The sequence below is a fragment of the Carica papaya genome, chromosome 1, assembly GCF_054855325.1.
Source record: "Carica papaya isolate Zhongbai chromosome 1, ASM5485532v1, whole genome shotgun sequence".
Taxonomy (NCBI): Eukaryota; Viridiplantae; Streptophyta; class Magnoliopsida; order Brassicales; family Caricaceae; genus Carica; species Carica papaya.
In genome coordinates this window covers 25226354-25240982 of record NC_142309.1, presented here as the reverse complement: position 1 = coordinate 25240982, position 14629 = coordinate 25226354, and the positions used below count along the sequence as shown (strand labels likewise).

Sequence of the window (14629 nt, the reverse complement as noted above, 5' to 3'; positions counted from 1 at the left end):
TTTTGAACGCGAACTGACTCATAGTTGGTATGCAAATTGCTTTTACGCTAAATATACTAATTATAAAATTTTAGCATTTAATAAGACTAATAAAAAAGGGTTGATACACTTGTTTCGAGTCTTCAAAACAGCTGTAAGATATCAGGCCAATTGCTATATATTAAGTTGCTTTTACAACTTGTTTATTGAAAAAATAAATAAATAAACTCTAGGATATAGTTTCCCTTTCTGGCCAATACTACGCTGCCCAATGCACTTCTTTATGAGATATCTGACTGCATTCTTTTCTTGAGCTAAAACGCACATATAACTTATACCATTGGCTAGAAAATAAATATAAGAGATAGAAAAGAGAAAAATGTACTCAAGCAAACAAATGGGAGATAGGGAGAGCCAAGCCAAAATGATATATTAAATTCAAGTGTGTTGTGAAAAAAATATATATATTTAAGAGGATCTCTGGGAATAGAAACGTTAGAGCTAAACAAGCAATTCCATCTTAATGATACAAAATAAAAAAAATAATGATACATTTGAAAATAAAAATAAAGATTTAAGATTCACATACCTATAGTATGGATCAAGAAAATATATGAGACAAGCAAAAATGAAAAAGTCAATGCAGGAGGAGAACTTGAGGGGTTATAAAAGTGTGTGAAAGAACCAAATAAACAACTGTTCTTGCAATGTGAAACAACCCATAGTTGACGACATCGTATAGGAAAAGAGAAACACAAAAAGAGAGATAGATACGTTAGGATTCGACAAACTACTCTATAATACAAGAAAAAATGAAACAAGACTGATAAATTTAAAAAAATAAAGAAATTCAAAATGTCAAAGAAAAAATGAGGAACAATAACAGCATAACAAAGAACCAAACCAGATATTGTTCTTGAAATGTAAAGAAACTTGAAGTCGATGACATCGAAGAAGAAAAGAAAACGAGAGAAGGGAAATAAATAGACTAGGATTCGACGAACAATTTCATGTTAAAGATATAAAATAACAATAAATTTAAAAAAAAAAAAAAAACTCACGATAACACAATGCACAAAGATATGCAAACCTTATAATGATTGAGGTAGCAACCAGCAAAATGTCGTTGAATACCCAACCTTTAATACTTGTAATGCAAATATACAAAAATGACAGGTGTTAAAAAGTGATACCTCCTAAAGACAATTTGTTAACTAAAAGATCATAAACTGCACCAGAATAGATTGCTTAATCAAATATTGATAATTAGTTATTCAATAGGTCCAAGAATGTTGGCTACATGAACAGTTGGCAAATTTCTTTTTCTGGATGTGAAACAACTGATAGTTGGTCTGCAAATTGCTTTTAAACTATATATACTAATTAAAAAATTTAAGCATTTAATAGGACTAATAAAAATGACTCATAATTACTAAACCATATACAACTTGCTTTGAAAAGATAAATAAATAAACTTTAGGATATATTTTCCCTTTCCAGCTAATATTACGGTGCCCAATGCGCTTCTTGATGAGACACTATCTTTGTTTTCATTCTCCTCATGAGCTACACATATCGAATTTATATAACTGGTCAGAAAATGTTTATAGAAAAGAGAAAAAAATAAACAGACAGATAGGAAAAGCCGGGCCATGCGAGTGCACCCGCTATAGCAGTCAGACATGTAAACTACAACCTTCAATCATTTTTTATGAAATAAAAGTGAGTAAATTGTATTAAGGTATGGGTGCCAAGGGGACGAGAAAAAAAAAAATTACAGATGTATAAGTGTATCTATAATACATCCAAAATCTTCTAAACTATCCAGGTAACGACCAAGAATAGTAGAACCAAAAAATGAAGTCATCTATCCTTGATAGGGCATTCATCTACCCTTTTTTTCATTTCATTCCAAATCACCTAAATAATGGATAGTGGGATAAATCTGTGACATCTATGTTTCGTTCTAATCCCTCCCCAAGCAAGAAATTCATCTTTAACAGACCCAGTGATAACCTAATGAATGCCCAGAAGATTATATATCATTGACTAAAGCTTAAAGGAAACCGGGTACCAGAGAAGTGATTACAACCTTCAATCTTGTCAATTTTAACAACAAATATTTTTTCTCATCTCACATTGTTTCCAGATATCTCACTCTCATTCCTCCAACATAATCAATCAAGCATGTACTGCAATATATCAGCTTTCACAGCGCCATATGACCATATACGCACTATAACACTAGATCTCATTGGAATTGAATCGTTCTTATTTCTTGGAAAACAGTAGCAAAATGATAAACTTTGGAAGGTCCCTAACTTGAACAACAACAGTTCAACTTGAATATTCAGAAATCAAGTCCTTCTCTACCATTCTTAAATCATATATCTAACATTTGACTACACAATCAACTAATCACTATAAACTGAAAATCAATGTTGCGGTGCACAATTCAAATATAACAATAAAAAACTAACACAATAACTCAAACCATAGTTTACCAAAAACAGGTTACCTACAAAATATGGTATGGGTACAAGCTCTGAATATGAAATAGCAACTTAAAAGAAAAAATACGAGACAGCAAACACAAAAAAAAAAAAAGGGAAAAAGGTTGTTGGTACACTAATATGAATTTCTCTTCTGGCTTAGCTCTAGAAATTTAAAGTCTTAACCTTGAATTCTGATAGAATGCTTGGTTGATGTTTTAATTTTAAAGGGAAAAGCATCTATGAAAGGAAAAAAAGAAAAAGTACCTGCAGAGTTGATCAAGAAAATATTTGAAACAAATCAAAACAAAGCAAACAACACATAGAAAGACAAAGCCACACCAGTTACAGCAGCATATTGGGCGTTAGATATAGTAAACAAAATTCAAGTGAGTGCTGTGGGCAATAAAAACATAGTTAAAAGGATTGTTGGAAATAGAAACATTAGGACTCAATGAACAATTCCATCTAAATGATACAAAAAGAAAACACTGATACATTTGAAAAGAAAATTAAAGATTTAAGATTCACGCACCTGTGGTATGGATCAAGTATATGAAATGAATTAAAATGAAATAGTCAACGCAGGAGAAGAGAAAGCAAGGAGTGATAAAAGCATATGAAAGAACTGAATCAAAAACTGTTCTTGCAATGCGAAGCGACCTGAAGTTGATGACATCAAATAGGAAAAAAAAAACAAAAAAAATAGATAGACACATTAGGATTCGACAAACTATTATACAATGCAAGAAAAAATAAAACAAGAAAATAATAAATTTGAAAAGAAAAAACAGATCCAAGACTCAATATCTGTGTCCTTGATGTAAATGGGCAGCACCCCCTTGATGCCTATACTTTAATACATCTTTCTACTATTTTATCTAAAAAATATTGTGTGTCCTTGATCACCAAAATACATGAAATGAATCAAAATGAAAAAACCAATGGCAAAGAGAAAGTGAGGAGTAATAACAATATAACAAAGAACAAAACCATATGTTGTTCTTGAGATGTAGAGAAACTTGAGGTCAATGACATCAGAGAAGAAAAGAAAAACAGAAAAAAGGAAGATAAACAGATTATGAATCAGCGATAATGATAAATTTGAAAAAAAAAAACTCATAATAACAAATTGCACAAAGATATGCAAACCTTATAGTAGCTGAGGTAGCAAGCTGAAAAATATCGTTGAATACCCAATCCTCCAATACTTGTAATGCAAATATACAAAAACGATATAAGTATTAAAGAGCGACACCTCCTAAAAACAATTTGCTAGCTGAAAGATCATAAACTGCAAAAACTTAAAGATTGATAATGGGTTACCCCATAGATCCAAGAACGTTAGCTATCATGGGCAGTTAGCAAATATCTTTTTTCAGATGTGAATTGACTGATAGTTGGTTTGCAAATTGCTTTTAAGCTATATATACTAATTATGAAATTTAAGCATTTATAAGACTGCTAAAAATAGGGCTAATAATTATGAAACTAACTTTGAGTCTTCAGAACAGCTTTAAGGTATTAGGCAAATTGCTACATATTAAGTTGCTTTTACAACTTGCTTATTAAAAAAATAAATAAATAAATTCTAGGATACAATTTCCCTTTCTGGCTAATGTTACGATGCCCAATGCACTTCTTGATGAGACACTATATTTGTATAAATTAAGAGATAGGTGGATTAACTATTTTAAGTCTAGTTTGCTGGGTCATGATATTGTACGGGACGAAAATTTTGGGAATATCATTGACATACTAACTACTTTGTAAATTACTTACAGATTAATATCCCCTTTTTTGGTACTTTGATAATATACACATTACTTTTTATTTTAAAAAAAATGTATGCATTCTTCACTTGAGTTAAAATGCATATATAATTTATAACACTGGTTAGAAAATAAATATAAGAGACAACAAAGAGAAAGAGGTACACAGATAGACAAATGAGGGATAGGGAAAGCTGGGCCAAAATAATATATTAATATCCCGTACCATCTATCTATCCCTCAAAACAAAAAAGACCAAAATTTTTATTGCACCTTTTGACCTGCCATGTGAGCAACTGCCATGGAAAAGGTCAGACATGTAAATTACAACCTTCGAACTTATCAATTCTAACAACAATATTTATTCACATCTCACATTGTTCCCACACATCTCACTCTAATTCTTTCAACACAACTAATCAGGTATGTACTGCCACATATGACCTTTCCCCCAACGCCACATGACCATACACACACTATAACACTGGATCTCATTGGAATTAAATTGTCACTGATCCTTGGGAAACAGAAAAAATAGGATAGACCTCAGAAGGTCCCTAACTTGATCAGCAAAAGTAAATCAAGTCCTTCTCTATCATTTTTAAATCATATATCCATCTTTTTCAGGAACTATACTACAATTAATAGCTATGTACTAAAAATCAATATTGTTGTAACAATTCAAATTCAACAGTCAGAAGCTACATTATAATAATTAATAGGATAATTCAAACCATGGTTTATCAAAAACATGGTAGCTACAAAATGTGGTATGGGTACAAGCACAGAATATGATATAAAAAACTTGAAAGAAAAAATACATGGCAGCAAACAGAAAAGAGAAAGAGAAAAAGGCTGTTAGTACAATTATCTGAATTTCTCTTCTGGCTTAACTCAAGAAATTTATGGTCTTAATCTTGAATTCTGATAGAATGCTTATTTGCTGTTTTAGTTTTAATGAGAAAAGAATATGAGGAAAAAAAAGAAAAAATACCGGCAGAATTGATCAAGAAAATATATAAAATGAATCAAAACAAAATGGGCAACACATAAAAGACAAAGCGAGGGCAGTTACAGCGGCGTATTGGGTGTTAGATCCAGTTCACAAAATTCAAGTGAATGTTGTGGGGAATAAAAACATAGTTAAGAGAACTTTTAGAAATAAAAATGTTAGGACTCGACGAACAATTCCATCTCAATGATACAAAAAAAAAATAGTGATACATTTGAAAAGAAAAATAAAGCTTTAAGATTCAAATGTAGTATGGATCAAGAAAATCTATGAAATGAATCAAATGAAACAATCAGCATAGGAGAAGAGAAAGCAAGGAGTGATAAAAGCATATGAAAGAACCAAATAAAAAACAGTTCTTAAAATGTGAAGCAACCCGAAGTTCACGACGTCAAATAGGAAAAGAGAAATACAAAAAGAGAGAGAGAAATGTCAGGATTCGACAAACTACTACACAAAAAGAGAGATAGATATGATATATTTAAAAAGAAAAAAGAGATTTAAGATTCACGAATCCATGTTCTTGATCAACAAAATAGATGAAATGGATCAAGATGAAACAATCAATGGGAAAGAGAAAACAAGGAGTAATAATAGCATAACAAAGAAGCAAACCAGATATTTTTATTGAAATGTGGAGAAACTTGAGGTCAATGACATCAGAGGAAAATAATGATAAATTTGAATGGAGAAGAAAAAAACTCACAATAACAGCTTGCACAAAGATATACAAACCTTATAATGGCTGAGACAGCAAGCTGCAAAATGTCATTGAATACCCAACCTTCAATACTTGTGATGTAAATATACAAAAACGTGATAGGTATTAAAGAGCGACACATCCTAAAAACAATTTGTTAATTGAAAGATCCTAACCTGCACCAAGATTATATTGCTCAACCAAAAATTGATAATTAATTATCCAAGAGGTCCAAGAACGTTAGCTATCACGGACAGTTGACAAATTATAAAACTTAAGCATTTAGTAAGACTAATAAAAGTAGGGTTGATAATCATGAAACTTGCTCCGAGTCTTCAGAACAACAATTGCTTTAAGGAATAAGGCAAATTGTTATATATTAAGATGTTTTTACAACTTGTTTATTGAAAAAATAAATAAATAAACTCTAGGATATATGTTCCCTTTCCAGCTAATGCCATGATGCCCAATGTACTTCTTGATGAGACGTTATCTATGTATGCATTCTGCGCTCGAGTTAAAACGCATATATAATTTATATTGCTGTTTAGAAAATAAATACAAGAGATTAGAGAAAAAGGTACACAAGCAGACAAATGAGAGATAGGGAGAGCCGGGCCAAAATAATCTATTAATATCTCGTGCCGTCTCCCCATCTCCCCAAAACCAAAAGAATGTGAATTTTATTGTACTTTTTGACCTACCATGTGAGCACACCCGCCATGGCAAAGGTCAAACATGTAAATTACAAACTTCGATCTTGTTAATTCTAACAAATAATTTTTCTCATCTCACATTACTTCCACACATCTCACTCTCATTCTTTCAACGCAACCAATCAGGCATGTACTGCCAAATATGACCTCTCCCCAAGTGCCATATGGCCATACACACATTGTAACGCTGGATCTCATTGGAATTAAATCATTATCGATCTTTGGGAAAAAGTAGCAAAAGGATAGATCTCAGAAGGCCCCTAACCTGATCAGCAAAAGTTCAACTTGAATATTAGAAATCAAGTCCTTCTCTATCATTCTTAAATCATATATCAAACATTTTAAGGGACAACACTATCAATTAATAACTTTATATTAAAAATTAATATTGTCGTACCAATTCAAATACAACAGTCAAAAGTTATATTATAATAACTAATAGGATAATTCAAACCATGGTTTATACCTACAAAATGTGGTATGGGTACAAGCACGGAATATGGTATAGAAACTTTGAAGGAAAAAATACATGACAGCAAACACAAAAAAGAAAGAGAATGAGGCTGTTAGTGCACCTATCTGAATGTTTTTTCCGGCTTAGCTCAAGAAATGTATAGTCTTAACGTTGAATTATGATAGAATGGTAATTTGATGTTTTAATCTTAAAGAGAAAATAATATATGAAAAAAAAAAAGAAAAAGTACCTGCAGAGTTGTTCAAGAAAATATATGAAATGAATTAAAAAAAAAGTCAACAGAGGAAATAAAGCGTACTTAAGGGATTTTTGGAGGTAGATACATTACGATTCAACAAAAAATTCCATCTCAATACAAAAACAAAACAAAAAATTGATAAATTTGAAAAAAATAAAAATATAGATTCAAGGTCCATGTACCTGCAGTCTTGACCAGGAAAAGATATGAGAGGAATTATAGCGAAACAGTCAACGCAGGAAGGAGAAAGCGAGAAGTGGTAACAACATATTATATATCCAAATCAGAGACTGTTCTTGAGATGTGGAGCAACTCAAAGTTGATGACCTCCAATAGAAAACGAGATAGATAAAAAAAGGAGATAAATATGTTATGCCAAAGGTAAACAAAACAAGACAATGATAAATTTGAAAAGAAAGAAAAAAAGATTAAAGATCTGGTACGTGCGGTCTTAATCAAGAAAATATATGAAAGGAATTAAAATGAAATAGCCGATGCGGGAGAGAGAAAGGGAGGAATAATAACAGCATACGAAAGAACCAAATCAGACACTATTCCTGAGATTTGGAGAAATTCAAAGTAGGAGATGAAAAGAGAAAGAGAACAAAGGAGATAGATACCTTGCAGGTCATATGGAGAAGCCAACCCTTCTAAACATCATCGGCGCTTTAATTTCTCTGGAAACCCATAACTTATAGTCAAATCAAAAATTTCCTTGAAACTTTTTCCACTCAGGCAACTGAAACTCAAGACACAAAGAAAAGAACCGAGCAAGATCAGAACCAACAAGACTACTACTCCTTGAAAGAACTGGATAGTCTTACCAATGTCTGAAAATAGGATTCTGGACGCAACACGGGGAATGGATCGTGTCTGCGTATCAGAGAATCTGCGCTTTTGAAAGAACAGGTCGAGGATTTTCAGGCAATTTTGTGCAATCAGCAGAGGAGAGAGTGACGTTGAGTACATGAACGCCGATACTGTTTTCCGGATAAAGAGATACCACGATAGGCAGTCTCGCGGAGAGAATATATTGTCGATGATAGTTGAAAATATTCTTCGTCTTCGTCGTGTTGGGTTTAAATTCTTTGTGAGGCAGTCTGCTTCGAAAGAGAAAAGAAAAAGGAAAAACAGAGAGGCGGCATGGCGGTGGAAGAAGAGAGAACATGAAAGAGAATAAGCGTTTAAAAAGAACGAAGATAATGAAGAGATCTCAATATATATATATATAGTCTGATCGAGACGCTCCCCCGAAAGCAGAGTTTGACTTTTGACCGGAAGTTTATATTTATCCAGCTGTCATTATAATGAGTCGTGTGTTATTTAATATGTTTTAAAATTTATTTTTATTTATATACGAGAATAATACGTTTTTAATTATTAAATATATCCTTCTATATAATAAAATATATATTCTCAATTGCATAATAGTTACTAATATTCTTATATTAAATATTCTCAATTAATATTTTTTGTTTTTCTATAAATATTAATTTATTATCGCTTTTGTACATTTATATATACTTGTTTAATTTTCAATTAAATATAATACATCATTTTGAGAGAATCCCAAGACATAATTTGTCAGTTACATATTTCGAAGTTTAATATTTTGTAATAATCTTAGTACATATTTCAGTAATTTTCTTATCGAACATTTGTTATGAAAAATTTATAATTTTTTTGATAAGTTCAGAAATTATAATAATTATTATTATCAACTTAATATATAAATTATTTTATGTAAAATAGTGAATTAAGCACGTACAAACTACTAATTTAAACTATATTATTATACAAATAAAATTATACGAGAGTAAATATATATATATATATATAAGTTTTTGGTAAAAGATCTATCGAATGAATAAAATGTGAGGAAAAAAACAGTGATTAGTAACTTATATAATGTATAATTTTATAATATGTGAAAAACTAAAAATAAACACATAAAAATGTAATTATATTCAAATTTTATTTTTGTATTTAAATTATTATTTTTTAAATACCTATTAAATATTATATTAAATTATCACAATAAATAAATAAATTATTATTATATATTCTCACATTAAATTATTTATTTTAATATATTTAAAGGTATTTTTTATATTATGAAATAAATAAATAAAAATTATATTTATTATTATTTTATTTTAATTATTAGCTCTAAGTATTCCTTTTATGTGTAAGTGGGTGTACATATATATAAGCATTATTATAATTTCTCCTTTTATTCGTACTATTTTCTCTCTATGTAATTAATTAGTTTTAAGTTTATACTTACTCATTCCTGAAAGTATTTGGATAATGCTTGAGTTGAAATCGTGAATTAAAACAATAAAATTTATGAGAAATAAATGTTCCGGGTTTAAAATCATATTATTTTATAGAATTCAATTGAATTTTGGCTTTTTAAATAAATTCAACACAAGTGCAAATCTTATTTATAACAAGATAAAATTTTGTTCTTCATGTTATTGTGGAATCCTTCTTACTTCTTTTCTTTTTGTTCATTTGAATTTATTTTTAATCTTTTCCTCTTTCCATTTTGCGTAAACGTTGGACTTGGTCAATCGACCCTGACGGTGGGGAACCAAAAGATTGTACTGTGTGTTCTTGAGTATTTAACTCAACAAACATTTTCTTGGTCCAGGCGGCTGCACACCAAAAATACAGTGTCTTATCCTTGGTTCGTTCTTAATCCTCCTCTGAAGAAGTGGCTCGCGTTGAATGCAAAAAATCATATTCTATTTTATCTAACACTTTCAATCTTGGATGTCAGCTCAAGAATAATAACATAATACCGATGAATGTTCGGCAGAAATAAGTCAGATGCACAGAGATAAATGCTTGAGAGGTTTGTGGTTAGAGATAATCAGTAATGTAACACTTTTAAGGCAAGGCAAAGGAATCATTTTTCCTTCTTGATGGTTTTCTAAACTATGCAAACGACATTGATGATAAGTATTGTATATTAGTACAAGATAATGTCATAGATATAGATATCTTCCTCGGCTGAATATATATGTCTGCATAAGAAGAGAAAATTTGTTAGCTTTTTTCTCTCACATAAATTAAAAGCCCAGTTCATGAGAGAATGAGCCCGCCCTGTCCTGGAGACAAAACTTGGGCTCTTTCGTCACTGAAAACGCTGACATTCCTTGTTCGAAAATCAACCGTACCATTACCAGATTGCATTAAACATCACTCATCCCTTCCGTCATTGTGGCGAAAATTGTGGGGGCAGAGAGCTTGAAAAGGAAAACTAGAATCTACCCGGACGGAAATATAGGAAAGAAAAAAACTAGAGAATTTCTTAATGAAACCCATCAACCCAAATATACTATATACCTTGCTCAACATCTCAATACATGTATATATAAGTCTATGCCAAGTTTGATTTGCTTGCTTCATCTCAATACTTGAATTCCTCTCCACGACAAATAAACACCTTAAACCAACCAAAACACCCATGTCTCTGAGCCCTCCTAGAGCAACCAACACCGACACTAGCCAAGATGCAAACAGGGCTTACCGGTCTTACTGGTGTTACCAATGTCATCGACCAGTAAGAATTGCCACCACTAATCCATCAGAGATAATTTGTCCTCGCTGCTTCAGCCAGTTTGTTACAGAGATGGAGATACCAAGGCCCAGATTGGTTGTTGATTTCACTGCTTTCGACCCTTCTCCGGAAGCTCGCTTACTCGAGGCCCTCTCCCTTTTACTTGATCCACCCATAAGGAGATATAACCATGGTGTTGATGGTCGACAACCTCAGCCTGGCCGTCGCTCTTGGTTTAGGCACCAAAACCATATTGATAATGAAACTGAAAACGGGCAGCAAACATTTGGCGATCCCACAGCTGAAACTCAGCCTCGGCATAGAAACCGTACAGAGACTGAAACCGAAACAGTGCAGCGAATCTTAGTAGACCCTGCTACAGAAACTACTAGACCCCAACGCCATAGACGTCGCAGTCGAAGTACTGATGCCAGTACTAATCATGAGCCAGAAACAGATGTGCTGCCTCGTCCTAGAACATGGATTATAGTCAGACCTCTCGATCCTAGAGGAACTGCTGAATCCATTTGGCAGCCACAAGGTGTCCTACCTCCTGGTGTCAATCTAAGGGACTATTTCTTTGGACCACGACTTAATGAATTAATTGAGGAATTAACAGAGAATGATCGGCCAGGCCCACCACCCGCACCCGACTCTCTAATTGATGCAATACCGACAGTGAAAATAACCCAAGAGCACTTGAACAACAGTCAGGAATGTCCAGTTTGCAAGGAGGAGTTTAAGGTTGATGGAGAGGCAAAAGAGTTGCCTTGTAAACACGTATACCATACTGACTGCATTGTCCCTTGGCTAAGGCTTCACAATTCTTGCCCTGTATGCCGCTTAGAGTTGCAGGATACCGTGGAACCCCATGAAGAGGGCATGAGCAGAAGATGCTTAAGGTTGAGGCAGTTGGCAGCTAATCTCTGGCCATTTCGTGCAAGGAACAGACAAGTTAACCCACAAGGTGAAGATACTGGAGCTTCCCAAGCTCAAGGTAACCAGAGTTTAAGTTCTGTTTGATATGCGGCAAACAGGTATCGATAGTCTCGTTTTATGCTTTCGTTCTAATGAGTGAAATTCAACAACTAATTAATGGGTATTTACCAGTCCAAAATAGAAAACTTACATCTAATCTCTAACTGAAATGTACAGGAAATATTAGTACTGTACTTCCCTAAGCGGGGATTAGAATTAGAATTAGAAGAAAGATGATTCAAATATTAATTTATAATTAAAATTCCCATCAAGATTAGTCTAGTAATTAAGAGAAGGAAATTACATCAAACATCTATAAAATGTGCATAGCAGAATTGGGAAAAGCAAGGGCAGGTATAAAGTCAACAAAGTCAACAAGAAGGTTTGGGGAAATGATGGGGTCAGACAGAGAGGGGATAGAATGTTTAAATGGTAAAGTATCTGATAAGAAAAATGCACCGCATGGTTATATATGTACGATAGGGTGTGTGCTATAGCATATCTCATGCCTTAATTAGACATAAACATAAAATAGCAAATACTTAGAGATGAAACTTGCTTATCTGATGGATTTTTTTATTCAATTCTTTATGCATGCTATAATCATATGGTTAATGGATTAGTTCATAAGTCTCCTGTGATTTTCATCATGCACCTCATCTTTACACTGAATCCCTCTTTACTTTTCCAGAAGTTCAATCACGTGGGCATGGTTGTCATATTCTTTAGTCCTTCCAATGCAGAAATCTTATATGAAGTTTGTGGTTAAAATTTCTAAATGTCTAAACTACTCTGCAAGGAATGAAGGAGAAGAAGTCGTATACAGCCAGAGTAGTTTTTTGGTATCTCAAAGTATCATTTCACCCCCTATTCCAACCTTCTTAAGTTTGCTCATAATTCTATGTTATAATCCTGTGAAAATTACATAAAGAAGGTTAAAGATGTTTTCGTTCACTAGCTTATTAAATATCAATACCATGTGAACCTACGGACTGTATAATTGACATGTCACGCTCTACTAAATCGAATCCACAAGCAAATGCGTTTTGGGCGATAGCGGGATTCGCATTATCAGGTTACTATGGGCAGAAAAAACCCTCAACAGGGACAATGTAACACAACAGATAAAAGTTGGGAAAAGACTATGATCCTAGGCTGTGATTGATGGAGGAGAAAGGGGGAGGAGAGAAAAAAATGGGTTGAAAGCAATTTCCTTCCTCCAATTGGGATCAGAGAAAAGGTTTAGTCAAGGAAATTGAGAAGATTACAGTTTTCCTCTCTCTTCTTACATATCAAAATCCTCCCAGTTTAGGAGAATTTGAATTTTTGTCTTTCTTCTCACTTTTTTAATCTACTCTATACCAAAATAATAGTGGAAAGATTTTCTTCTCATCTCATGTTTCATCTGTTCTTAGTTTCATCTCCTATCAATCATTCCTTACTTCGCTCAACTGAACCTTCATATGTTATGTGTATCCAAGAAGTTGCTCCCCTAACACCGATCTATCTGCTTAATTTTGTTGGCATGATCACAAGTCAATTCACTATTTAAAAGGTTCTTAACTGGCATGCAAATTAACAGAAATCAAAACCTGATCTTGGTGCAGGCTCTTCAAATTAAGATAGCTTTCTGGCATCTAAAATTACTACAACGCACTCCTATAAAGCTCTGCTCCGAGTAAACACACGCAACAAGCAAGAGATGCAAACAGGCCGTGAAAATCAAGCTTACTTCTCTACGTTGGTCAAAGGAAAAAAGTAGATACTGCCATTGTTGTGTCAGAATAAAAGAAATTGATGTACATACAAACAATAAGAGAAATTACTAGCACTACTAGAATCAGCATCAATAAAAATGTTTGAGTTACTGCTAATTTCAAATTACTTTGATATAACAACATCCAACTGCGGATATAACATAAGCCTAGAGAACCTAATAGCCAAAAGGGGGAAAATAGAGAAAATAGAAAGCGAGAGGTGGAATTATTTACAGTAGCGGTCGGCTTTTTTCTTAACGCGATCGTCGAGGGCGTCCTCGACGGTTTTCAAGGTGGACTTGGGATCGTAACCGAACTTCTTTGCCTCTACGGGGAAGAGCTGGCCGTAGTTCAAGCGTTTCGCTGCATCGATGGTGTAGGTCTCCCCCGCGGCCCCAGCGTCGGATGGTGCATCGGCGGACGGCTGAGATGCGTCGGAGCCGTCGAGGTTATCGACGTCCTTGTCCTTGAGTTTCTTGGAGTGTTTCTTATGCTTCTTGTCAATGGATTTCCGAGTGGCCAAAGCCCCTCCCTTGAAGGTCAGACGGCCCCCCTTTGCCTTCTCGTAGGGATCCGACATCCTGTTTGTCTTCCCCGATTTATTCCTTCGGAGTTTTTATCCAATTCCGGGAAATATTATCACTTTTTTCCTGCGTTCTCCACTTTCGACTCGCTAATTTACTTTTACACTTTAATAGTCGCCTCACCAACTCTCTGTGTTTCGATTTGGGTTGGGGAGGAGAACTGGAAATTAGAGCATAGAAAATTACTCGGCGGTTAGCAAAAACTAAATCGGTAATATTTGATTATTTCTCTTTTTTTTTTTTTGTCAAAAAATAAATTTTTGCTGGTGGAGAAATTTTTTAACAGTTGAGAAAAATTAAATCAATAATGTATTTATTATTTCTCCCTTTTTGGTTAAAAAAACAAAGAAAGATATTT

At 33.3% G+C, this 14629-nt stretch overlaps 2 protein-coding genes and 1 long non-coding RNA gene across 14 annotated transcripts; 1 reads left to right on the top strand and 2 right to left on the bottom strand.

Moving 5' to 3' along the window:
* Nucleotides 1-474: 474 nt before the first annotated feature.
* Nucleotides 475-8597, bottom strand: LOC110816731 (uncharacterized). Of its 9 annotated transcripts, none has more exons than XR_002540077.2 (6): nucleotides 8209-8596; nucleotides 8005-8123; nucleotides 7567-7711; nucleotides 3624-3681; nucleotides 3007-3134; nucleotides 475-1545 (listed from the first exon to the last, which is right to left on the bottom strand). It is a non-coding gene; the product is annotated as an uncharacterized LOC110816731 (long non-coding RNA). The 9 variants fall into 9 exon arrangements; XR_015821531.1 differs by adding an exon at nucleotides 5991-6013 and having other exon boundaries at nucleotides 475-3134; nucleotides 8209-8595; XR_015821534.1 differs by lacking the exon at nucleotides 3007-3134 and adding an exon at nucleotides 5991-6013 and having other exon boundaries at nucleotides 8209-8595.
* A 1518-nt stretch (nucleotides 8598-10115) lies between these two features.
* On the top strand, nucleotides 10116-13804 carry LOC110816801 (RING/U-box superfamily protein). Of its 4 annotated transcripts, XR_015821506.1 has the most exons (3): nucleotides 10116-11949; nucleotides 12622-12782; nucleotides 13538-13804. XR_015821506.1 is itself a non-coding variant. In XM_088222613.1 (2 exons), exon 1 carries the CDS (start codon nucleotides 10860-10862, stop codon nucleotides 11973-11975), a length of 1116 nt encoding a protein of 371 aa, XP_088078739.1. In that variant the 5' UTR covers nucleotides 10116-10859; the 3' UTR covers nucleotides 11976-11989; nucleotides 12622-13309. The 4 variants fall into 4 exon arrangements, 3 of the variants coding, with proteins under 3 accessions (XP_088078739.1, XP_021900820.2, XP_021900818.2); XM_088222613.1 differs by lacking the exon at nucleotides 13538-13804 and having other exon boundaries at nucleotides 10116-11989; nucleotides 12622-13309; XM_022045128.2 differs by lacking the exon at nucleotides 12622-12782 and having other exon boundaries at nucleotides 10117-11949.
* On the bottom strand, nucleotides 13744-14478 carry LOC110816802 (uncharacterized). Its single transcript, XM_022045129.2, has one exon. The coding sequence runs from the start codon at nucleotides 14265-14267 to the stop codon at nucleotides 13914-13916; it is 354 nt and encodes a 117-aa protein (XP_021900821.1). The 5' UTR covers nucleotides 14268-14478; the 3' UTR covers nucleotides 13744-13913.
* Between the last annotated feature and the right edge of the window lie 151 nt (nucleotides 14479-14629).

What these genes read in the sequence shown, in the direction of transcription:
- LOC110816801 (XM_022045126.2), top strand. Translation starts at nt 10,860, where the DNA reads ATGTCTCTGAGCCCTCCTAGAGCAACCAACACCGACACTAGCCAAGAT. An exon ending in TGGAGCTTCCCAAGCTCAAG is followed by an intron (nt 11,950 to 12,621) that starts GTAACCAGAGTT and finishes TTACTTTTCCAG; the next exon opens with AAGTTCAATCACGTGGGCAT.
- LOC110816802 (XM_022045129.2), bottom strand. Translation starts at nt 14,267, where the DNA reads ATGTCGGATCCCTACGAGAAGGCAAAGGGGGGCCGTCTGACCTTCAAG.